Source organism: Chrysoperla carnea, chromosome 4 (genome assembly GCF_905475395.1).
Source record: "Chrysoperla carnea chromosome 4, inChrCarn1.1, whole genome shotgun sequence".
NCBI lineage: Eukaryota > Metazoa > Arthropoda > Insecta > Neuroptera > Chrysopidae > Chrysoperla > Chrysoperla carnea.
Window position 1 is genome coordinate 44,686,777 of NC_058340.1, and position 26,248 is coordinate 44,713,024.

General features: G+C 28.5%; 3 protein-coding genes across 8 annotated transcripts in view; 2 read left to right on the top strand and 1 right to left on the bottom strand.

Annotated features, from left to right (window-relative positions):
* The window catches only part of LOC123297513 (E3 ubiquitin-protein ligase TRIM33), a 56,641-nt gene extending 48,604 nt beyond the window's left edge, over positions 1 to 8,037 (top strand). Inside the window, exons 4-8 of one of the 2 annotated variants that reach the window (XM_044879205.1) lie at positions 52 to 423; positions 1,270 to 1,510; positions 4,801 to 4,999; positions 5,062 to 5,214; positions 6,538 to 8,037. In XM_044879205.1, the coding sequence (XP_044735140.1) occupies positions 52 to 423; positions 1,270 to 1,510; positions 4,801 to 4,999; positions 5,062 to 5,214; positions 6,538 to 6,699 (1,127 nt within the window). In that variant the 3' untranslated portion in view covers positions 6,700 to 8,037. The remainder of the gene's footprint in view (positions 1 to 51; positions 424 to 1,269; positions 1,511 to 4,800; positions 5,000 to 5,061; positions 5,215 to 6,537) is intronic. The other variant, XM_044879206.1, reaches the window with a different exon arrangement.
* Positions 8,038 to 18,232: 10,195 nt separating this feature from the next.
* On the bottom strand, positions 18,233 to 20,914 carry LOC123298975 (zinc finger protein 330 homolog). Its single transcript, XM_044881078.1, has 5 exons — positions 20,677 to 20,914; positions 20,452 to 20,602; positions 19,094 to 19,325; positions 18,826 to 18,990; positions 18,233 to 18,598 (listed from the first exon to the last, which is right to left on the bottom strand). Exons 1-5 carry the CDS (start codon positions 20,814 to 20,816, stop codon positions 18,360 to 18,362), a joined length of 927 nt encoding a protein of 308 aa, XP_044737013.1. The 5' UTR covers positions 20,817 to 20,914; the 3' UTR covers positions 18,233 to 18,359.
* A 1,658-nt stretch (positions 20,915 to 22,572) lies between these two features.
* The window catches only part of LOC123297828 (rho GTPase-activating protein 26), a 227,983-nt gene continuing 224,307 nt past the window's right edge, over positions 22,573 to 26,248 (top strand). For all 5 annotated transcript variants that reach the window (XM_044879624.1, XM_044879625.1, XM_044879627.1 and 2 more), the window contains exon 1: positions 22,573 to 22,760. In XM_044879624.1, the coding sequence (XP_044735559.1) occupies positions 22,601 to 22,760 (160 nt within the window). In that variant the 5' untranslated portion in view covers positions 22,573 to 22,600. The remainder of the gene's footprint in view (positions 22,761 to 26,248) is intronic.

Sequence of the window (26,248 nt, forward strand, 5' to 3'; positions counted from 1 at the left end):
AAAATTATTTTTTTAAAGGAATTTTATTTAAAGGAAGGATTACTTTTTTAGGTGGCGCCCAATGGCATATACCACAACAAGCAATGAATGGTCAAGCGATGAACAATCAACAATATAATAGCAATGATCAAAATTTTCAAAAGAATTCATTAAATAACAATGCAAAACCAGATGATTCATTTAAAATCACTTTAAAAAACTTGACACCGAGACCCTCACCAGATACAGCAGCTAAAACTGGTGCGGTGTCGTCGACAATTCCAAAAACACCAAGTCCAAATACCACTCATGGTGGTAAACATGATGATGCTGAACGTAAACTAGATAAATTCTGTCAAGATTCTGTTAATGATTTAATGGCAACCATTGCCAAATTGGACAGTAATGGTGTTCAAGTTTTAGCTGAAAATCGAACAAAAGGTGGTAAGTGTTATTAAATATTTTTTATTATTTTCTTTCAAGAGTTTTATAAATAATAAAGATATAACTAGCTCGATCCGTGGATAAAACAGGCTACAGAAATAATATATAAGATTAAATGAAAATTACTAGCTCGACCCGTGAGGAATTCCGCAGGTCGGTACCCGTGACTAAAAACAGTGCTAAAAATCAACAGTAACTAACTTAATTTTTACTTATAAGCAAATTTTTTACAGATATGATATACAAACTACATAATGAACAAAATTAAATGTTAATATTATTTCTCTAGCATGTTTTGCCTAAGCGGTACATTTTTAGCGCACCGTTAATCTATTTTATGTCAATAGCCAGTACGCTAAGTTTGAAAATGAGGGGTAAATCATGGAATTTGATAAAGAAGTAAGGAAGGCGTCACGTGGACAGGAAAAAACATGCTAGAGAAATAATATATAAAATACTCCACTGAGTTTGAAATAAATACAAGCCTTCCGCTATATTATAACAGTATTCGGGTTAAATAATAAGATTTTACCTCCGTTTTATCACAAAAGAGGCCAAATACATTTTTTTTATTGATAATGTATAATCTCATCCATAGTGTGATTGGAAATAGAATTTGGGAATTGGAAAAGCGACTTTTTGAAAGAAAATACAAATGTCTGGGGTTAGTGATAGGAAGCTGCAAATAATCTTAAGCATAGCCTGTTACTACGTACTTACCCGTACAATAACATATCAATTATCTGTCGCTGTCGAGATTTGAACCCAAAGTCTCCCAGTTTAAAGCAAGCAAATGCTAACGTGTAAAAAGTGTTTCAGTAACTAATATTGTATACTCCATTTCAGGATCACCACATGTAGATAGTTCAACAGACACACGTAATGGCAGTGCAACAAATGAAAGGCGTCCATCATTAAACAACAATGTTCAATCAACATTAATAAAGAATCCTATGGCCGAAGTAGAAAAAGACGATCCAAATGAGGATTGGTGTGCGGTCTGTATGGATGGCGGTGAACTCGTATGCTGCGATAAATGTCCAAAAGTATTTCATCAATATTGTCATATACCTAATTTAAGTGTAGAGTGAGTATTTTGTTCAAAAATATTCTTAAATCATTTGTGATGTGTACCACAATATGGAGGTGTACTCGTTCGTATTTCATTCAAAATCATTTCAATTATATCATTATTAACGGTGCTTTTTATGGCAAAACACACAATTTTTGCATTCATTGTATTATTTACATCTGTTCTATTTAACTATATTTGGGCAAGGCTATCACATTTGGGGAAACTACCATCAATTAACAAAACCCATTTATCATTTATTAATATGCTTGGAATTCAAAAATTGTAAGCTTTTGAAAAGGTGTGAGCTTATCAGCGGCAGAAATTTTTGGTATGTGTAAAATTTTTGTGTTGTAAATTCTATAACAGATAATTAAGTTACGCAAAGAATATATTGTGATTGCATATAAAAAATTTATATCAAGAAACATTGTGAAAATTTGTGTAACACTTCTATTGTAATATCTAAATTAAGAGTCGATAATCTATCAGTAAATCGAAGGATTTAATTAACTCTTCGCCTTTCGCGTGAAATTTCCGCACAGAGCTAGTATCGTCGCGGCGATATGCCGCAATATTGATATTTTTACAGCGTTGTCACATTATGACAGTTTATAATCGCACTGCTTTAAACGTGTACAATTACATCAGACAATTTTTTCATTGATTAAAATATAAGCAATTATTTTTACTTACTTGATATTTAATAAATTTTTCTTTATTTATTTTTATACCATGTATATATGAAGTATGTCAAGGTATACTAAGTTTAGTACCAAATTTGTAAGGCTTAAAAATATTGGTGCTACGAACAAAATTTTGGTATATGTTAGTCCATTTCTGTTTGTCTGTCTGGAAGTACGATAACTCAAAAACGAAAAGAGATATCAAACTCAAATTTTTATAACGTGCTCAGGACGTAACGTGCTTCTGACGTTCATAGTTATTTCATAATTTAAAAAAACAAACTATAATGTAGCGCCGTGCTTATCACAAAATGGGCGAAGAGTTAACAATAAAGTCAGCTATCTAATTTGAAATTTGGGCATTAAAAAAGGAGTATTCAAATTTTCAAGCATTAATAAATGCTTTACTGTTACATTCGGTGAACTCATGGTCTTAAAGTTAATTCTCTGGCATAAATTTTATGTAGATCAATACTGCAATCTCGAATATATATTGTACATAGTTTCTTCTCTATATTATTTCTAACGGAGAAAATTTACAAAAAGTCTACATTCCTTACAAAGATTATCACAACTTAGATCTTTAAAAAACTCTAGCATCGTTCAAGGCTTTTAGCAAAAAGTAACATCAAATCAACGAAATTTTTCGTCAAAATAGGAAATACAATAGAGTCTTACAATTACCCTAGTTTTTGTAAGAGCCTAGAAGATATATTTTTATATTTATCTTATCAATTCCTATTTTTGTAAATATATGTTTTTTTATATAAATTATAACGCGCTAGTACATTAACACCATTTTTTCTCCATAAATTTATAATAAATGATATTAAGGATGTTCCAGCATGGTATTTGCAGTTTCTATGTTAAAGCAATGGTACAATTTTTTTTTCGACAGAATTTAACGAAAAATTAAATTTAAGAATTTAATAATGCTTACTATTAATTCCCAAAGTTTCAGAAATTTTGACCGTTTAAAATGGGAAATAATTATGCCAACGTCCCAATTTCGATCAATTTACGTCAAAATTAATATCTCGAAAGTGAAAATTAATTTCTAAATTTTTTTCTTAGAATTGTATTGTATAAACATTTTTTTCTACTTTTTCTTCAAAATATAATAATATCATAAAAAATAGTTGGAGAGACCGGACATTTTACATGCTTTAAATGGGACATGACCCTCAAAATCGCGAACTTTGTCTTTAAATATCTCGCGATCTAAACGGTCAAAAATTATGAAATTTTAGGAATTCATAAATAAAGCTATTATAAACCCGAGAAAAAAAATTCGGCCAAATCTGTCGAAAAGTGATTTCATGCTGGTACTACCTTAATAAATCACTAAACTATTAAAAATCATATTGATTTTGTCTATAAAAAATAATATTTATTTAAAATTATGATTTAAATAGTTTGTTAACTATGTTGCAAATAAACTTAATTGCATTTCACAATTAAAAATTAATCGTAATTACTATTTCGATTTTTTAATAAGTAATAATTTGTTGTAGGTCCAATTTGTATAGGTGACTAAAAAAATTAACATACGTGATAATTTTTCTGTACTTTCAGCAAAATTTTTTAGGTGTGCTTTTATATTATACAATTAAATACATTTATTTGGTGTAATACAATATGCGTGAATCCCACACAATATTATATAGAAGGCAGTCCTCTATATTAACTACCACGCGAAAGATTGTAATGTTGAACGTGGGTCGTGTATTTAATTACAAAATAATATAAGAGAGAGACCTACAGTTAATTTTACTTCGATCAACTATGTAAATAAATAAATCATTTGGTCAAGTGCGAATTGGACTCGCACACGAAGCATTCCGTAAGATATAACACTATATAATTTTTATTCGATATTTGATTAAAAAAAATGAGCACGGAACCCTAAACTTGCACTTGACCGTTTTTATTTTATTGTTAGTTTATTTGCTGTTATAGCGACAATAGTAATACACACTATGTTAAACTTTCAACTATATTGCAATTGCCATTTATGAGATACGGAACCCAAAATATTATATAATATCTTTTACCCAAACTAAATAGATAATTTATTAAATAAACTATACCCTAAATATTGTATTGTTATAATCCAGACCTTTCCATTCTTTTTCAAACTTTTTAATTCTCCACAAGTATTTCATAATATTATTGAAGATTTTAGAATATTTTCTAACCTTCAGAAATTCGATGACATTTGGGAACGTTCTCAAACCTTTGGGATGACGTCAGAATTCGATTAATAGCTACTTTCTGACTTTCCATATGAAATCTTTGGGTTGATATTCTTTTAACTCCTATATCTTCTAGACTTACCATACCATCCATGTAAATCTCATGAGTTTCGATGTTCGGTTGTGGACAGCGGCACGTACTGACAAACCAAATTTATTTTATTTTTCTTTTGTATATTGATTTGTAAATAGAACAGGGTAATGGAAATTATTGACTTTAATAAAATTTATGCTTCTAAAACTGTAACTAATTGGCATGAACTCACAAAACAAAAAATAATCATAACAAAATAAGTCGTCACAAATGGTTTAAGACGCTTCATATTCTATGAAAAGAGCTACTTGAGTTTGCTGTTAATCATAGGCGTATGGGTTACAGGGAGAGTGACACATGGCAGTGTTTGCTGTGTATGAATTTTGCAGATGTACCAAATACCGCATTAGGTGAAAAACGTGAACCAGGTTTAAGTCCAAAAGAGAGGAAAATCGCTGAACGTATAGTCTTAGAATTGTATTGTCAATATGAACCAAGTTTACCTTTTAGAGAACTTGTTTCACCTGAGGTAAGTAATTTTCTTTTAGATTATTATATATTTAAAATTAATATTATTATTTTTAATTACAGAATACAGATTATCATACAAAAATTAAGAAACCAATGGCATTAGAAGTTATTCGACAAAAATTAGATTGGAATTCATCTGATCATTATACTGAGATCATACAACTCATCACTGATTTACGACTAATGTTCCGTAATGCATATAATTATAACGAGGTAAGATTTTATTCGTTAATTGTTAGCACTATAAATAAAGTAGGTATCGAAAATTCCATTGTTACTTTGCATCTATTATTTCACAGAGTTCTAAAATAAGTTATCAAAATTACCCCCGACGCAAAAAGAGAGGTGTTATAAGTTTGATCACTTAGTGTGTCTGTCTGTAGCTCTAACGTAGCTCTTTAACAGGTGCTTAGCTATATTTCAAGAAAATCTGATCGAGTTCGTAGTTTTTCATTTGTTACTGATAAGGTTACTACTTACTACGCTTGATAACCTTATAACATTACAAAAACGTCAAAAAGTATAAATACTACTTGGAGATTGAAACTTTCGAAATAATTCTAATTACTTTTTAACCTCCTAGTATAGGAAGTTATGGTAATGGATTCGATTTCGTGATAATTTCTTTCCTGATCGATATCGCGCGAACAATACATGATATCGACTTCGTTGAGAAAAGCAAAAGATATACAATACACAATCCTAGAGTAGCTATAAGAAGAAAATCTCTACTGTAGAATTTTATGCATACAAAGGAATCAGAAACCAGACTTTTTAAAATGATTCATTTCAAGAAAGGGAAAACTTATGCTTTCAGAATAGTTGTTTTCAGAACAGAAGATGCAATTGTTACGAAAAATTTTTTTATTACTATTTAGTCAAGTTACTGGGCTTATATCATAGTTAAGGGCTAAATTGTAACACCCATTTCAACCATCACAATTTAGTACGAAACCCGATTTTTTTTTAATTTGTGAAATAAATTTTTATTTCATTCCGATTTCATCAGTCGAAATTTTTATTTTTCCTCAAATTTAGAATGTTTTTTAAGAACACAAATGATTAAAGATTAAAAATAATAATGTGGGTGGTCTCTGTTATAGACGTGGTCTGAGAAACGAAGGTTAAACCTTATTATTAGTATTATAAGAAGAAGTCAATGAAAATATGCAAATATTAAATCTGAAATATCTAAAATAGTATCATTTTAAATTAAAATATAATTTCATGAAAATCTCCTGTAAGCTCAGGTTATGCTTTCTTCCAGATGCTGCTTTAGTAATTATATTTTTCAGTTAAAATAAACTCAATATGCATGCCCGGTACTTTCTTTATTCTCATGTTCAAACAGCTTATTCATCTTATTAATATCTGAATTTGTTTCTTTGATTTTTTGAAAACACAAGTTGAATTTTATTTTCGATTTCATCACCAAGTATTGCGAGGCAAAATAAAAATCAACGTTAAGTTTTTGCCCAAAATTAAAAAAAAAAAAATATTGCGAAATTATTAACATATTTTTAATTAAAATTTTAGCGTGGAACACAAGTATACAATGATGCACAAAGATTAGAAGAATTTTTAGATCAACAATTAGAAAAATGGTTGCCAGCTTATGCATATGAAGATCCTTTACGAGACGATGAAGATAAGTTATACCCACCATTGAAACGTTACAAGCGAATAGTGTCTGAATGACAAAAGGAGGATACTCCAACACCTCCACCACAGCCACCGCCTCCCCCACAAATTACACAACAACATCAGCAACAACAACAGCCACAAATACCACAAACAAAAACTGAAAATATCAATAATGGTAACAATCATCATGCTACAAATCATGAAGGGAGCGGTATTCATGAAGGAGCATAGTGGGACGCTAATTTAGACTCTTATGAAACATTTATTAATGTATTTCTTAAATGTTAGTCTCAACAAATTCTTATATCAAAAACAAATTGTATCATTAGACGTTTACTATTTAATTAAGCACCACGTCTAAAGCAAAATTCAGTAAGATATTAATACCATCTTTATGGACCTGGCCCGTCCCAACCGCGTATACCACAATCAATCGTGTTATTAAAAGATCAACATTTATAATCCTGGAATATTTCTGAATTGAATTTCTTCATGGTTTTTATCTACTCTCTGAAGAATATCCAAAGGGAATGCAAAAATAATAAAGCGACGACTGTAATGATTATCATTTCTTCCTAGTATTGTATTCTGGAGACTAAAATTTCAACAGATAGCAATTAAATATTCGATTGTGCCTACTACAATCTCTGTATTTTTAGGTAGAATTTTAGCTAAATGTCATAGTTATAGAAATAACGAAGCATACGACTAGAATGTATTTTCTAATTATGCAATTCATAATCATCTCGTAATTATCAAACATGCACTACTAAATCTTAATGAATTGATAATAATTGCTTTTTACAAAAACACTAATCCACTGCCGCGTATTACTAATCAACTTTTGTATACTAGGCTCCCAAATTTTTAAAAGTGTATTATACCTCAGCTAAAAGAAAAAAATTAATTATTTTTAGATTAGATTTATGTATTTGGGGGTTAGTATTTAACTTTAGCCGCTTGAAAGATCAAAATATTGATAGTTAAACATACCTATCTCTTTTCGAACAAAACTAGATTGTTGGAATTTTGAATTTTTTGACGTTTTAAAAAGAATCTTTTATTTTAGGTAGAATTTTAGCATATTACACATTATCTCAATATTTTGCCAGTGAGTATCCAACACGTCGCGCTTTTTCAAAGCGGGGATTTTATCTCATTAAAAATTTTTTTGATTTTAGCAGTCCATACATTGAAAACCAACCATATTTGTTGACCGATTTCACTTTTTGTCATTTCTTTTTCGGTATTTTCATATTTTGTTAAGAAATACGGATAAAAAACTGAAATCATATTCTCTATTTTGTACCTCATAAGTTTTTCTTAAAGAAAAAATACATGGATTCTAAATTTACAGAAATAGCTTAACTAAATAATCAGTTTAGCTATAAATCTATTAATAATAAATTAATATTCATTAGTTCATTAAGGCTTGGAAGTGTGTGATTTGGAATAAAATGTATTTTCACATAAATCATGTCTGATTTGTTAATATAAAAATCTTGATTATTACCCACATAGTTTTATAATTATGTGCTATTACCTGATTCGTAAGGCGTAAATATTTTATTTTTACTATACGCTAGATTTTAGAATAAAAAATATAAATAGATAGAAATGCATGATTTAATAAAAAATTTTAATTTCATTTATAGAACATTTATCGAAACATATTATTCATAGAAACTTTTTCGTACGTATAAAAAGGATATTATCATCCCTCGTAATAAACTTTAATTGTAAATATTTAAAAATCACTTATTTTACGTTATAATTATGTAAGTTTAGATAATTTTTTAATGTATTTTATATAAAATATCTTTTCGAATATCATCAAAATATTTAATTTGTTATTATTTTTTATTTATTATCATTATTTTTTATTTTAAGTGGCCTTTAAACGTACCTTCTAATTTGTTCAACTTGTTTATGCAAACACATTGATCATGCAAGTGTTTACATTTGGTTTTTAGATTAAATTTAGGTGTGTAGGGTTGTGATTTAAACATTTAAAAAAAAAATCATATTTATTTGAAATATATAATGAATATTTTATTTTACTCGTCGCAAAATATTTGTAAAGATACGATTGTGTGAAATGTTTGTTTATACAAGTATGCTGTTGTTTTGCAGCTACATATTACAATTCTTGACAGGGCCGGATACCGCCCCAAACGCGTTTAACTTTTAGATTTGCAAATTGGCCAATTAAGCGTTGAAGTACTTATGATTCCATGCATAGAATAGCTAATCTATTTAATCTATTCTCACTCATTGTAGAACGTAAGTAATTTTAAACTCTGTTCATACATGAAAACGTACGTTTTGCGTATGTGTTCTACAGTTTGTTACAGCTAATGTGATATGTTATTTCCACGTTCGGAAACTCCGTGTAAAGCTCATTCGTATACACAAGTTTCAATAGATCGGAAGATGAATTTCGTTCTATCATTTATTTTAGTGCAACACTCGTGAAAGTACACAAATTTGAAAATGTTTTCAAGACGATTACACTTTTCAAAGCATTTTCCGCCTCTATTAAATGTTTGCCGCCCTGGGTGCTAGCTCCACGTGCCCCTAGTATAAATCCAACACAGGTTCTTGATTTAAATAGAATATTATCAAATTCAAATTGGCTCCTTAGACGTGCGCATACACAATATTAATTACTTTAACGATATCAACAATTATTCACGAGGAAAACTTAACAAATTAAGTTTTATGGCAAAAGAGTGAATTGCTGGACAAAATAATGTTTGGACAATCAGACAAACTTATTTTATAAACAAATTTTTATTATTTCCAGTACCGTTTTTGACTTGCACAATTAAATTGAACAAGCTAATTGGTATGTTTAGAGGCCCCTTTACATTTAATTATACTTGAGTTCTTTTTGCCATAGAGGAGTGTAAGGTTCAGGGTATAAATGAGAGTAAAAGATACAATTATTTAAATTTTTATTATTTCAAGAAAGATAACATATTACCGCGGTAACAGCACGTTTAATAAATCATTTCGCATGCTACTGTGTATAAGAGAGATGATACTTTTATATGCATGCTTGAATGGGTGCATGCGAAATGATTTATCAAACGAATTGTATAGAAATTATTTATCTTTCTTATAAAAGTATACATTTCAATAATCGCTGCCTTTCACAGCATTTTACTCCGCACCTTACCTTCTACATTATGGCAAAAAGAACTTAATGTAACTTAAAAATCTGGTAGGAATTGTTTAATTGATCTTTGATTTTGGAAATGTTTTAGAAAACATAGCACATCTTCATTACACCCTACCTACATACAATGTATCATACAACAACACAAATTTTAACTTGTAAATCCTACTGTGTTTTGCTTTAGCCATTAATTACGCTTAGCAAAAAAAGCAATGCAATATCTCAAAAATGTTTTAAGAATCAAGAGAAAACAAATTTATAATAAATCTATTCTAAATACAGTAAATTTCATGAATAACTTTACATCATTGTTATATTCAAGCCAAATATTCCCTATACCGAGTCTTTTCAAAATAATGTCCTCATCTTACTGCTATGTTTTCATGGAACGAATTATCTCGAGATGAATTCTTTCGTCAAAATAATGGCATCTATATATTAAATGTGTATTTACAAGAATGTATTGTGTAATTTAGTTATAAAATACATAATACACACATTTTTATATCTCGGACTATTTGCTTTCATCAAAACACGGCGACTTTATCTTTTGATAATTAGTTTTAATAACTTTGATCGTTAAATGAAAGTAATTTTCGTTTATAATATAGGTCTCAATACTCTTAATTAATTTCTACAAATAATAAATGCAGGTAAGTTTAGATAAAAACATGTCCTGGACGTTTAACTTATTTTTCTAGTAGAATAAGACCAAAATAAATCAAATATGAAATTCCTTTAAAATCGCTTCTGAAGCTGATTTTTAAAACAAAGAATCTTTTTTACACCTTACATTGTTTTCATATTTATTGAAATGGATTCTAATGATAAAATGTTTTTGATTCCGAAAATTACGCTTAAAGTTAATCAAGCTATCCCATTTCTATTTTGTAATCGAAATATTCATTGTTGACGAATTCAACAAGAGATCGAGTTTGTAGAAAATAGCAAATACAATTTCTTGATGAGAAGTAAATTTAAAGCCGATATGATCTTACTGAACTACAGGTTGCAAAATTTTAGAAAAAGGTGAGACAACTTCAAAAGTAAGTTATTCTACAGGTTCTAATGGTAATCTGTACGAAAGTGTATCTAGTTTCATCAAAACAAAAATTAACGACTTGCTTGTGACACATGATAGAAAAGAAAAATTTAATATTTAACTGAGAAATTGAATACAGAAACATATTCGTTACTGTTTTTATAAAGAACTCCTAATAATACGTCAAAATTTTTGAAATTTTCTCCAAGATTAATCATTTTTCGCAGTGCTATGCTTACTTGCACAGATCAATAGAGTATTGAGGCCTAATTTAGTTACACTTAAAAAAGCTTAAAGAACAGTTTTAAGTTGGTAGTGAAATAAGGACATAGGTACAAATTTAAAAACTGAATATTGAATAGTATATTTGCATGTCTAAATATAATGCCTTTGCAATAAATAAAACTTACAAATAGCAATAAAATAGAAAATTCAATTAAATTATTAAATAAATAATGACATTCTAAATTTTAAGCTACATTGTTTTGCCTTCATTTTAAACTTAAACCTTTTTACATGACTCGAGTCTGTCTAACTAAAAAGGTATTAAAATAGAAAATAGATCTACAGTTCTAGTGAAAGTGCTGATCATGGCTCTAAATCACTTTCGACCTCTGATATGAAGGTGGAGAAAACACTGTATTATTAATTTCTCTTGTAACTGTTACAATATTTTCTTTTGCAAATATCCAATTAATAAATAGGTTTTGATGTCATAAAAATTGGAAGACTTTAATTTTTTTACGTTTCCAATTATTAATATTATTTAATTTGCTACTTAAAAACTTAGGGCTGCTAATCATATTTTTATTTCTAACAATAGATCGTAAGTCGTAATAGTTTTGGGTGGCCCATTTCTTCGCTCCTTCCTCTGATATACCTTTACGGTGGCTTAAATGAAAGAAGAGAAGAAATGAAGCACCTTGATCTGCTATCAACTTACAGTCTACAAAGTCATAAACGCAGTAAAGATTTGATCTCGATCACTAAGAGGTTTGAAGTTTCAGTGTATGTTAAATATTTTTGGTATTTAGTATATGCCTTCCACAACATATCCATGATTTTCATGGATTGTATCGATTCAAATATAAATATTTTTAAGGATACAAATTGTAAATATTAAAATAGGTAGAAATAAACAATCAGCTAAAATACACTCCGGTAGCCACCAAATTTAAGGCTTAATATAAATAATGTTTAGTTGACATTTCTAGAGCAGTATCGATAGGGGAAATATTTTTAGCAACGTATAAATCGTTGGAAGACATGATGAAAAACATGGAATATCAATTAAAAGTCAGGATCTTGCCTTGATGAAATGATGAATGTGGGAATTTAGATTATTTAAAATTGGACCTTCATACTAGAGAGATCTGCACTGCACTATAATAGGTATATACTTTAAAAATTCATAGCGTCAATCGCCGTCTAAAAATTGCAGTAATTTTCTATGAATATCTGATCACTATTAAAATAAGAAGTAGTTTGGTGTATTTATCGATAGATTGTATGCAATGTGAACATTAAGGGCTAACACAGACGGATGAAAGTGTTTTGAAATGAAGGTCGCAAACCAATTTTTATCTCCGATTTGTAATCAAAATGTGAAATTTCGAAACAAAAAATAATCTCGGAAACCGACTCAACGATTTGCGTTGGGTCTTAATTTCTTTCATAATCAAATTTGAAATAGAAGCTTTAGCTTCCCTTCAAATTATAAAATGCAACATTTCTCAGTTTCACTTTCCGTTTAAATTAGGTTAATTCCGTTATCAGAAACCATATTTCCAACTTACGTTATAAGTTTCTTTTAGATAACGGTGAATTTAGAAAAATACGTTCAATTTCAAATATTTGTTGCTTTATTATTGTCTTACAATTAATACTAGCAAAAAAAATGTTTATATTTAAAAGAACGTAAATAATGATTCTGTAAACCACACGCCAAAGCTTCTGACATAGTTTTTCTTAAATAAAAGACAGCGGCGAGTGTACTATATTACTATCTAATGATAAATTTTTAATAATAATTGTCCTGAAAAAACAAGGACTTGAAATATTTTTGAAAATCATTTTATAAATAATTAATAATTTACGTTCGATATTCTTTTAGATTAAGACTATATTGAATGTTTCTCAAAAGGCATCTTCGAATTGTATAAGTTAGCATATTCTAAAGATTTTTTGTCACTAAAATAATTTTTTATCATCATAAAAGGAAGTTGTGTATGAATTGTATTTACAAGAACTTTTTATCTTCAGTATCATTAAGGTCCTCGTATAAACTTTGAAAATATCTTTCAGAAAATCCTTAACTTCAAAAATGTTGATTTTCAAATACTAGTATTTGAGCAGGCTACTATTACAATGTGTACGTTTCAACCTCATTTTTTCAGGTAAGCGTTTCAAGTTTTATTTTTTTCAATTTTATTTTTATTATTATCTTTATAATATAGCATTTATAGAACCAATGAGAAACGGTCATATAACGTCCACGTGAAAAAATGTGGTTGTTATGTTACATGTATACCGAATTTCACTCCCATAAATTTCTCACCGCAGAAATACTTTTTGATTATACACTTAAAGGATCACAAGTTGGTACAGTTATTTTTCTTCATCAACTTATATCCTTTTAACATAAATATCTTTTGTGTCAACACTTTTTTTTATTAACATCTTATTTTATTCATTTTTGAGATGAGAAGTTTATGGTATGAAACACATTTTACATGAATTCACGATGTGCTGCAATTGCAATCTATGTTGAAATATAAATGTACATATTAAAATATATAAATAAAATTAAAAAATAGTTAAAATATATAAAAATATAAATTTTATATAAATAGTTGAATCGTATTTAATTTTTAACAGAAGTATCATAAAACAAATACCTTTTTTTTATGAAAATAGAATAATGTATTTCCTTTTTGCTTTTTATATTTTCATTGAAATATGATGTAAATAAATTTTACCATTTAATTTTTTTTTTAAATGCTGTGAAAACATAATTTTATATTTATTCGAATTTACAAATTGTATACGTCTTCTATGCTTGCATTCCTTTACTAATGCTATTATGCTGCCCAGTACGGTTTAAAATTGCATTACTATATATATTTATCATTAACAATGGTGACATCATCATACTGAGCAGCAAACTTGTATTACCTAGTAAAGTAATGCGAGCTTTGTAAAGAGGGTTTCAATAAGAATCGGATTCTTATCCGTTATTAGTCAACAGTATTTATAGATTGATTGAGACACAAACTACATCGTACACTCGTAAGTCAAAATAAACGCAAAAGTTGAACCATTCTAAGAGATATTACTATAACAGTACATGTAATTCACATATAATGTTATAGCGATATCGCTTAGAATGGTAAAACACGTATTTTTTTGTAACACAGAGTGTACGTAGATTAATATAGAACGATATATCAGCTTTATGTGATAAAGCGGCGAGTTTTTAAATAAAAATTTTAATTCATAATTTGTATCATATATCTGTAACTTTTGCCTATCGTAAACAGAGATGCGAATGTGTGTTATTAAAATCAAAAAGATATAGAGACCGAAACGAGATCTTAACTGCCATATGGCTACCCATAACCCATATTTAATTATTATTTTATATTATTTCGCATTGCAATGAAGATTGGAAATTAATATTGTTGACTAAATAAATCACTTTATAAATAAGGACAAACAAGAAATAAATTTAAAAGTAATTCAACTTGTATGCTCTTTATTAAAATTTGATTCTTATTGAAATAAGCTTTATAAAATTTTAAGTCTTCGTATTTTTAAAAACATATACGGTTTTGATATGTATTCGAAATGTAATGAAAATAAAGAAGAGTTATTGCGTTATAATACGAGAGAAATATAAAAGAAGGGCAAAGAATAAGCTCCAAATATCCAAACTGTATGTGGATTAGAAATTTTTCCATATGAAAGTTATTTGATTTACAAAAATAAAATTAATGAACCTCATTTACATTACAAATTATAGATAATTTAAACTGTGTATTATTAAGCCTATGAGTATGTTTTGGAGAATTAAATATGCTTAAAAGAAGATATCAAACTCCAAAATAGATCTGTTAAATTTTTTTTAAATTTAAGTGGAAACTTTTTAAATCTAAGCCCGGAGGAAATTTATTATCTCAAAAACAAAACAAGGGCGAAAATTTCGAAAAAATCTTTATTCATATCTGAAAAATTAAAATAAATTACTTTGAATTTGAATGAGAAATACTTATATTTGTTGGGCTAACGACGATGATCGAAGCTGCATCAAAACCAGTAAATTAAAATTTAGCAATTAATAAATGGTTTTCATGATCGTATATCAGCTAATTATTGTATATTAATTTTTACTTATATTAAATTTGTGAATAAAAACCAAAACAGATTTAGAAATCTATTGTTGTCCATTTTTTAAAAAATTTCATTCCAATAAAAAATAATGTACGTAGATTTTAATGTATGCAGCAGTAAATACTTATAACTTTATATTCTTATATCAAAAGAAAATTGCCAACAAAATATTAGATTTTAAAAAGAAAAAATAAAATACAAAAAAAAAAAAAAAAATTATAATTATATTATAAAAATAAATCGTAGGAGTCAGGCATAGTATTTGATAGTGATTTCAGAACCGCTAGAAATTCGAGCGGGTGTATTTTTATAGTAGATGACTTTTCTTTAAGGGGGTTTGGAAATTTTTTAACTACGCGTACAAGCATAAAATGCGCGATTTTTTTACAAACCCTTTTACGTCGAAAAGTTTTCGGTGAGTTTTCAATTCAAATTTTTGACTAGAATCACAAAATAATTTTAATTTTCGTCAATAACGAATTTTCGACAAAAACCCATATCGAAAATGGTGAAGTTTGGTAAAAATTGTCAAGAGTCAAAAATGTTTAGAATCGTCCAAAATACAATAGCTAATGGCTCTCAAATTAAATTTCTGATCGGTACCACAAAATATATAACTACATCATTATCTCCAACACCCAGCAAAACAGGATGTCCATTTTTTATGCAATTATCTTTAATCATCCTCAATGAATATTCATCAATTTTAAGCTGATGGAGAAGGCCCCCGGTTATAAAAATTTTAGTAGAGAAAAAGTTTTCAAACACAATCTTGCTAACAGCTTTCGAAATTTCCAGCCGTTCTGAAATAACGGTCAAATATTATACCTGGTCCTAGATCTAAAGAACTATATCGAACATATTCGCCAATTTTATAAATTGTGAATGAATATTATTATAAATAAAATTAAATATTAAAAATGACTATTTAATATTAAACAAAACAAAAAAAATACGTTAAACACCAATAATCTTTAAATAAATAAATAATATATTGAAAATTATTCCGTATATTTTCTGAAATTAGCTTAGAAATATTTGTATACATTTCTATGTTATAAACAGTGCGTTTCAATATTTGTTTTTAATGTTAACGAGTTTGCTAGTATTTTACACAGCTATTGAATCGTACTGAAAATTAAATTTTATCGATTATTTCGTTATGTACGATAGTTATATCTTTTAAGAAAATTAAATTTTATCGATTATTTCGTTATGTACGATAGTTATATCTTTTAAGAAAGATGTAATTACAACTTAAGTCATTTAAAAATCAAGGTCAAAGTAAGATTTCCTCCTTTAAGCTTTCGTCAACAACTACATCTAAACGTGAACGAAAGTCTGTCTCCATGGTCATAGTGTTTTAGCTCTGCCACAAATCCGTCACTTGAAAGAGGTGAGATAATAAAAAATTTCACCCTTTAAATCAATTTTTTAAAACGTGTATTTTTATGCTGACGCTTGATGCTGAGTTTGAGCGTCAAATTAGGCCACTTGGTCAGTTTAGGCCGTTCTGCCATCTGAAAAAAAACTTAGCAGCGTCACATTGTAAAATGCTAAATATATAGTTAAGCTTTTTATTCTCAGGATTGATTTTGACAGTACTGGTTAAATAAATTTATATACAACAACAAAAAAAGAAGATAGGTAATTACTACACTTTTGATGCTGACGCTGAACATAATTATATTTTTTCAGCTAGATGGAATCTTAATTTGACGCTCAAAGCCAGCGTCAAGCGTCATCATGAGATTATATCTTTAGTATTTTATTAATTGGACCAAATACAAATTGAGAGTTTGAAATATCTACTTACCTTAATCAAATAACGATTAATCGATGAAATTGATTTTTTTGATAGATAATTAGACTGATTTTATGTTTCTGTATATATTATTATTCATTTTTAAAGATTTCGAAAATGTACTATTTTATTTGACAAATATCTAAAAATTATGCGCCTATCTTTTTGCTTAATTATTGTTATTTTTTTATTTACCTCTCAAACAATAACAGTTTCCTCGGTATAACAGAAAAAATCTGATTTTGATTACAGCAAAATAAGGAGTTTGTTTGGACGCATAAATCTAAAGTAAATTTAGATCGCTAACTTACTTTTTGGGTGTATATTTGATTGTCATAGACAGAATATATTAGTTACCAAGGTAATTATCTTACAGCAGGAAAGAATTGTGAGGAATCAATGTAATTCTTCTCATAAATTTTAAATTGACAAAAAAACTATCTTCATGCTTGTCCATTGCACATAGAAGCAAAGTTAATAAGTGCGCTCATCAGTTTAAGACGAAAATACGTCAAGCATACGAATTGCTCATGAGTGTTGTTTATGAACACAGGATAAGTAAGTACTGGATAATTCGAAAGATAAGTAGCTGATTCTATTAGGTTACGTTATCATGCAACCATTAAGGGTATCAAACAGTTTATCTTATTGTTTAATAAAATGCAACAAAGAACTACAAGATTTATCTTTAGCCTGTCTAGTCAAAATTAAAAATCGATCAACAATATTTCCTTGACAAAGTATCCATACATAATTATTATTAATATTTGTTAGTAGAATAAAGATGGTAAATTCACCATCTTCATATATTTTTATGTAAACATAATTTTTAATTTTAGTAAATGTTTAAATTCGATATTTTATTCAAGTAAAAAAAATTTAGATTCTTGTTTACAATTTAAATATAATAATGAAATATTTATTTGAGTATTTTTTTTATATTCCTTTTAAATCCTTTTATTGTTATTTTCAATTATGGCATCAAAAAAAAGGGATCATAATTTTTTTCGGATTTTTTACCTTTGTAGGATCTAAATTGACTATTAAAGAATTCCGGAGAGCTAGATCCATTCTGATGTCAGAACATGATGTCCCCCATCAAACTAATTTTTGTTTTTTATTTCTTGATTTGAAGTTAATATTTCAAGAGACAATATGATTAAAACAACAGTTTTCCAAAATTTGATCAATTATATTTAGATATGCATGCCATAAAATTCGGTAACATCGATGGTATTCATTATTATAAAAAATCGATACAACAAATTGCGATGATAAAAAATGAATTAACAACAAGTTTATTTAGAATTTTTCTTTTCGGTTTCATCAGATTCCTCTGATTCACTCTCTTCCTCTTCATCATCTGTATCATCTTCATCATCATCATCATCTTCTTGATCTTCATAATAATTAGATCCACCATAATCACCTCCACTGGCGTCATCAGTTCCACCATAATATCCATACCCTCCAGAAGCTTCATCATCATCATCATCGAAATTGGCTTGTCCTTGACGTCCAAATTTATGGCTACGAGCTAAAAGTAATAGCAATGATAATTAACTTCAGAAGAGTTCAATAACATTTAATTTTTAAACACGGTAACTAGTTTAAAAAATTCTGATAATAGTAAACAAAAGTGATGCCTATTCTATTATCAGGAGAATAGGTGGTTTTCTGAATCAAATAATAAGTGTAAAGAAACTTATTATTTTCTTCAGATATCTAAATACCTGAAGAAGATATGTAAAATGATATACTTACTAGACATGCTCAAATCTTTCGTTTGAGATGTTTCATATCCACATTTTGGGCATGGAATTACTTTATTCTTCTCATACTTAAAACCTTTTCTGCGTACATGATCTTCACAGTAACAAGTTTTACAACGCAGACATGAGTATTGACCCAATTTATTACATGATTGACCTACAAAATAAGAATGAGTAAGAATTATAAATATTTAAGGAAATTCCTAACAAAGTAAATTTTGAATGGCTTTGGTTTTTATTTAATGAAAGATAAAAATTACATTTGAAATTTTCTGATTCTAAAACTTGGCACGACGCTTGATGTTCAAATTGATCATCTTCACATAAATGACTATCGCAAAATGAGCAACGGAAAATACGACCACCATGATCCCAGACACTTCGTTCGCATTCCGCACATACAGCATCTTGAAGTGGACAGGTGCATGCATGCGATTGTAAACATTTTCTACCATGGCAAACCCATGCTTCACAAAAATCACAAATTGCGCCCTGAAATCAAATTAAATTATTTTACAACATATATAAAAGCAGATAAGAACTACATTCGAAGTGGGTTTAGAAACTTTATTAATTTTTAAAATAGGAAATCGGGAACAAGCATACGATTTCAGGTGTTATACAGCACGATATTGTGTTGCAATTTTATTGGCCGCAAAAGACATTAAAAGTAAAAATAGAAGCGATTTCATGAATATGATTGACGTTCTTTTATAGTGGCACGCCGCTGCATCAAATAGCAGCGTCAAAAAAGTGTTATTTATCGACATGACAATATACAGGATTGTGTTTAAAGATATTGCCACGTAAATAGGAGAAATTTTGATGCAAAAATCCTAAAAGATGCTACCACTTAAATAAATAAAGCCGCGTATTTTAAGAACATAATATAAGAGTAATGTCTAAATATATAAGCGAAATACGAAATATAACTCACGGATTCATCATGAGATCTCCAAAACTATACACCCAATTGACTAGAAAATTAGTAGTTTCTCATTTCGCGATGTAGACGATCACTAAGAACGGATTTTTGGTAATTTAACTTCTAAGATGATAAAAAAGGGGATGCAAGTTTGTATGAAATCCGTCATTTTTGATTCCACTAGTTCGCTATTTAACCCATTTTTAAAATTATTTCATTTATAGAATGCTGCATTATTAGCAAATAACATGAGCTGTATTTTATTTTCAATATTTCATACAAACCGTTCCTAAACGTAGTGCTTTTAGTTTATTATTTAGGGTTCAAATAATTGCGAGTTTTTTAAATTGTTAAATCAAAGTCCGGAAACGGAAGTTGAGGTTCAGTTATTTAGAAATAGACCTTCAGAAATCAAAGAAAACTATAAAATCTATCAAATGTGTTAAAATGAAGATTATGTTCCACGTGGTTTGTAAAAAAAAAATTGTTTATAAAGTTAGGCCTAACTACCATAAGACACAATTTAAAGGAGTCTAGTCCCGAATTGTAGAGCTAAATAGGTGATATATATGTAGAGCACAATTGGAAAAGTTAACGTGTATCCACTGTCGTAATTCCCAAATCACATCTTTCTAAACGAGCAAGTCTTGTTAATAGTAACTTCTTTTGAGATTAAGTTAATTAAATACATACCACCATGTTCATCCCATGTGTGAAAACTCCAGGATGTCGAATAACACAATCTCCAGTTTTTAACATACATTTTATTTTACCACACTGAGCACATTGAGGAAGTCGTTGAATACTTTGACAAAAGTAACAGAAAGCTCGATTTTTTTGCTTCCTTAAAATAAAAAAAATAAAAAATTAAATTATTATTAAAATAATCTGTATTAAAAGTATTTAGATTATTTTTACCTGTGACATTTATCACATTCCATTGGGGCATTGCAAGGGTATTTAGCTAGTTCCACATTTTCTTTACCCTCTCTAATTTCTTTTTGACGTAATTTTTGTTTTTCAGCTTTTTTACGCTGACCTGTTTTCTTTTTCGGCATTTTCGATCATAATACCTTTTCACACATGTATAATTTGAATAAATTTCATTTTTGACACATCATGGGATACTAGTGATCTAGATAAATTAAATTTCCCTAACTAAATGTATATTGGTGGTTCCAATTTTATTATTAATAAGAAATAAATATATTCATTTACCTATAAAATGATATATCTTTTTCTTTTTATTATCATAACACAATTTTAACATATTATTTGGTTAATTCCTTGTCAAATTCATAGATGGATAAATATATAAATTTTTAAAGAAAATATCTACCTACACGCTAGCGGAAAATTAAAATCTCGGTACACAGACAAATATAACCTGTCCTAGGATCACGATAGCTGATAGACATTGGTATGCAGCTATAAGTTGTTGGTCTAGAGTGCCTAATTTCATACCAACCCTTTCTGATAATATTAAGAGGATGAAAGAGGGTTTTCTCAAGGTTAATTACTATAAATTTTTTACTAAACTATAAAAGATAGGTCGCAAATTTGTGAGGCGCTTCAAACAGCAGGTTTATTGATCCTATAATGCTAATATCACACAGCTTTCCTCATCTGATGGTTTTAACGAGCTCAAAAAAGTACAAAAAAGTAAATTTGTCGACGCATTTTTTGGATTGTGTGTACATGCTAAGAAATTGGAACCAAAAAACTCCTTCAATCCGTATAATCCGTCCTTAATTTTTAGTTTGTAAAAACGCAAAAAATAGATATGTTTTTAATTTTAGCGATAATTTGCTTTGGAATTGCCGTTTCTTGTTAATTTTAAGCAGTAAAACCTTAAAACTTTAAAATTAATAACAGTCTGGGCAGGGGCAACGCCTACCCAACAAAATAAAAAAATTCACTTAACTGTTTAAAAATTTTTGTTTTTGAGGTAATGAGGTAGGCCACTTTCTCAATAGATTGAAGGCTTCAATTTTTGCCAGCTCATGTAGTACGTCAGAGCTTATAGCTTTAAAATATTATTCTACTAATTCATCTCCAAATCATTTACAAGTTAACGTGTGAATAGACATTTCGTTTAACTTCTATAGTTCCTAGTTAATTTAATAGATGGACAAGTGCCTATTTTTAAAATTTATGGAAATTTAAATGCTTGGTAAAGGAAAAGCATCAGTCAGTAATTAAGTCAACAATAAATTTTGTTATTTTCTTTTTTGAAATTCAAGTCAACCTTAACTGTAAGAATATTGCCTGATAGAAGAGTTAAAATTCTTTCGGAAAAATTATCCCTTGTTCTTGAAAATACAATTATATGAAACATTTGTTCTTACTTAAATTTGCAATAATTAGCATGATTGTCGAAGGATTGAAAGTAAGCCACAGGAATCAACAGCATCTATTCATATTGAGTAATTAATTTGAAAGACAATGTAATAAGGTATATTTGCATGTCGGGTAATAGTAAAATGAATTAAAAATTATAATTATTATAGATAAATATTAAAAGAAAACCTTGAAAATAGTCAATAAGTATAAAATATGAATACAAAAATAAAAATAATAATTTGATTGAATAAAAATAAGCAAGAATTGAAAAAGACTACAAGAGGTCTCTCCAGTCGCACAAAAATAATTCCATGTATGTTTACAGTTTAGTTTGGAGTTGACACTTGTTATGTGAAGATGTGAGTGAGTTTAGTGAATATAAAATAATGTTTATTTGACGTGTTTTTTTAATTTATTGTGTGCTTCAATTTACATCAATTATAATAAATCATATTAATTATAACAATTTTAATAAATAGTTAATAATACTTTATAAAAAATGGGTGTTGAATTACCACCGCTTGAGTTTACGGATTGTTTAACAGATAGTCCACAATTTCGTGAAAATTTACATAAACATGAAAATGAGTTAAATAAAACGAGTCAACAAATCAAAAGACTCATTAAAGAAGTAAAATGTCTTTTAGATGCTGCAAGAAGTAAGTTTTTTTAAAATTTTTTAAATAATCTTATTTGAAGGTTTTGTTTTGTGTATGTGTGTAATTATTTTGTTATTGTGACAAGTGTTTTTATTTCTAATAACACCGTTATAAAGTTCTTCAGTATTTTTTTTTTGTTAAATGTGCTGTTTTACAGATAAATATATCAGGGACTTTATTTCGAGGTAGAAATATTGCATTTGTAATCAGAAATATTTCAAGGATTTATTTTTTTTATCAAATATGACCAATTTAAAAGTGAAATAAAAACGGTTTTATGTATTTTTATCAAAATTGAATAATTAAGTCAAGGTCTTCAAAAAATTTATTAAAAGGCATGCTATGGTGTTTAGGAAGCCTAAATGAATGAGTTGCCTTTGAGACTTTTGGGATTGTGGGATGTAATTTCGTTTTATTACTTTTCACTTGTCAAAAGACCCATAATTGTATGTGTTTTTAACAGTTAATTTGTTAAATAGTTTAGTACTGCCCTTAGAATTATTGTATAATATTCTATGGTACTGCTAGTAGGTGAAATAATAAATGTCCTTAATGTGATAAACGTGCATAACTGCATTTATGAAGGTTTAATTATGTCTATGACACTACCGAATGACTGCAAAACTTCTACTAGACTTCTATGCCTAAATTAAACAGTAAAGCTTATAAGTTTTTCTTTTAAGTGCATACTTTACTTTTTATTAAAATCAGGTATTTTGGAAAATCAATTTATTTGACACCGGCCGGTAAGAACGTTAAATAAATCACGTGTATAGATGTTCCCTTATCAATTTTCATACAGAACAAAACTTTAGTTTGCTTTTCTTATGTTTTAGTACCCAAAGAGTCTCAAACTAAAATTATTTGATGTCTTTAGTGAGAGCCCATTAGTGTTAAAGCCACAACTCTGAAATTACATTATATTTTTTTATAAAATTAGATGTATTTGAAACAGAAAATAATTTCGATGGTCCTCATTTTCGGGAAAATTTATTTAGGAGCCATTTATAATTAAATTATAGCTAAAATATAGTGAGTAAATTTTCAATTTGAAATGGATACATTGTAGACGCCGTGTATGTTCAGAATTAAAACATATTAAACAGAAATTACTTCTACTTCAGACAACAATACAGAATTTTTTTCTGCATTAAATCACAGGAGTTTTTTTTTTTTTAATTTAAATAGGTTCAGTATGGTAGTAAATTTTCACGTTTGAAAATGAAGCTAAATCAAAGGTCAAAGTTAAAATTAGAGAATTTATTGATGATTTAGTAAGTCAATTATATTTGTTTCCTATTTTTATTCTATACAATCAATGAAAATTTTACTGTTAAATAATTATCGAAATCGATCAAATTTTTGAGGTTACTTTTCACGAAAATGATGTTCAAAAGTTTCCTCGATACACTTGGTAACCGGAACGAACTGGCTGAACATCTCAACTCCTAGATTATCTCTAAGTTGTTATAAAATGCGACCAAAATAATTACTCGGTGATGTTCGAGGTTGCTAATCCCCTGATAACCTAGCCCCCAAGTACATCGAGGCGTAAGACATCGTGATAAGCAAACTAAAAAACCCACTAGTACCAATTTTGGATACATTTTTCATGACCAATTTTGTATAAAATTCCAAAGATGAACTCTGGTGGATTTTAGACACCATATTCGTGATCAGCGACCTTGAAAAAGTCCAAATAATCAGGATGCATTTTATAACAAGGTCACAAATTTCATGAAAGACTTGTTTCGTACAGACTGTTTATTCTTCCTTAATTAAATAAAATTTTTTAACTTCCCACTTGAGAAAGTTATTGTCTTGTGTCCGATTTGAGAAATCGAAATTTTCAACATTCTTTACTTTTCATGGTTAGGACAAGGTATTAACAGGAGGAATCTATCGCATATTATTGTCAAAATGATCCGAAAATAATTCGGTCGAGCTGTTTCAAGTCGGTGAGCTTTTTCTTAAATTTTATCCTGACTGATATCGCGCGAACAAAAAATGATATCGACTTCGTTGAAGTGCCGATCGAAGCGTATTAACGGCAATATGATCCGAAAAGAATTTCATAACATTCGATCGAGTCGGTCGAGTTTTTATTTTTGAAAAGTTTTATAACTTTTTATTATTCTGGGAAATTACTCGTGTGGACCTCAAGGGTCGAACCAGACTCTATCCACGGCTTGTTGGCAAATAAGATTGCATTATTGCAAATAACATAACGGTCGAAATACCTACATAGTGAGTGGTAAATAAAAATATGTATTTTTGTTATGTGATAAAATGCATAAGAATTGCTTCCTAGTCACTAAGTAAGAGCAAGCAGTGTTTATTTCAATAATATGTATATTATTTATTAATATGTAATGCACTCCCCGTGGGAATTACTTTTATTATAAAAACATGATCACATGCTTCATGTAATTTAACCCCTCACTATATACGCGTTCACTAACGCTATACCTATAACTTTGTTGTCCTAATTCACCCCAATCTTAATCACTGCTAGACTACTTATTATTATGATGAAGATATTTCGTGTGTACGTCTATACCTCTCTTATTTCTCATTAATTCTATATTTTGGGTCTATTAAGAATATTCTTTTAAAATTCGTTTTGATTTCTTATATACATTTCAAAAAGAAATTATTAACACTTCTTGATTCACCTTTGTTTAGTTTAGAAAAAATATAATCGTTTGTTCTTTGCTGTTCAAACTTTGATAAAGATATATTCTTTGAAATTTGTCTTCCTCTTTTTTTATTTAAGTGGTTACTATAGGGTGGTCTACTAAAAAATAATACTTAAAATAATTGCACATAGGTCAATACCGGACTGTGTCCTGTGTTTTTACTTAGGGCTGTTTGGGAGTTTTATCTCTATTCGCACCGTGTGTGAATTTTATTGGAGGCGTTTCCATGGTAACCACACACTACTTTAATTATAGAATTGTATGAATGCATATATAATTGTATGGATTTCATTTATAACTTACATTGAAAATTTAACATTATTGTCTCACAAATTTAAATAAATAATTACGATAATTTACATTTAAAAAATTATATTTGTGCAATTTGATTTCTTATTTTCACAATTTTTTATGCTTTAAGTTTAATTAATTAGTTTTATTCAATAATTTTAATTTGACATTCACAATAACATTAACATGTAAAGAATGTCAAATTAGTCATAACAGCCTCCTTTAACGCCAAAATTTTTTACTGGAAGCGCTGGCATCGATTTTATTGTCCCCACCATGACTACACACACAACGAATCAGTAAGCGTAGTTAGACAGACTTTGCTTATCCAACTTTTTAGTCTCTGTAAGTCACCGTAGCTTGAATTTGGCTCAAGACCGATACTTCTTAAACAATATCGATATTATCCTAATTCTAACTATTATAGTGAAACCTGGTTCAGTGAGACATTAAGGGACCTTCAAATTTTGTCTCACTTATAGAGATATTATACTTACC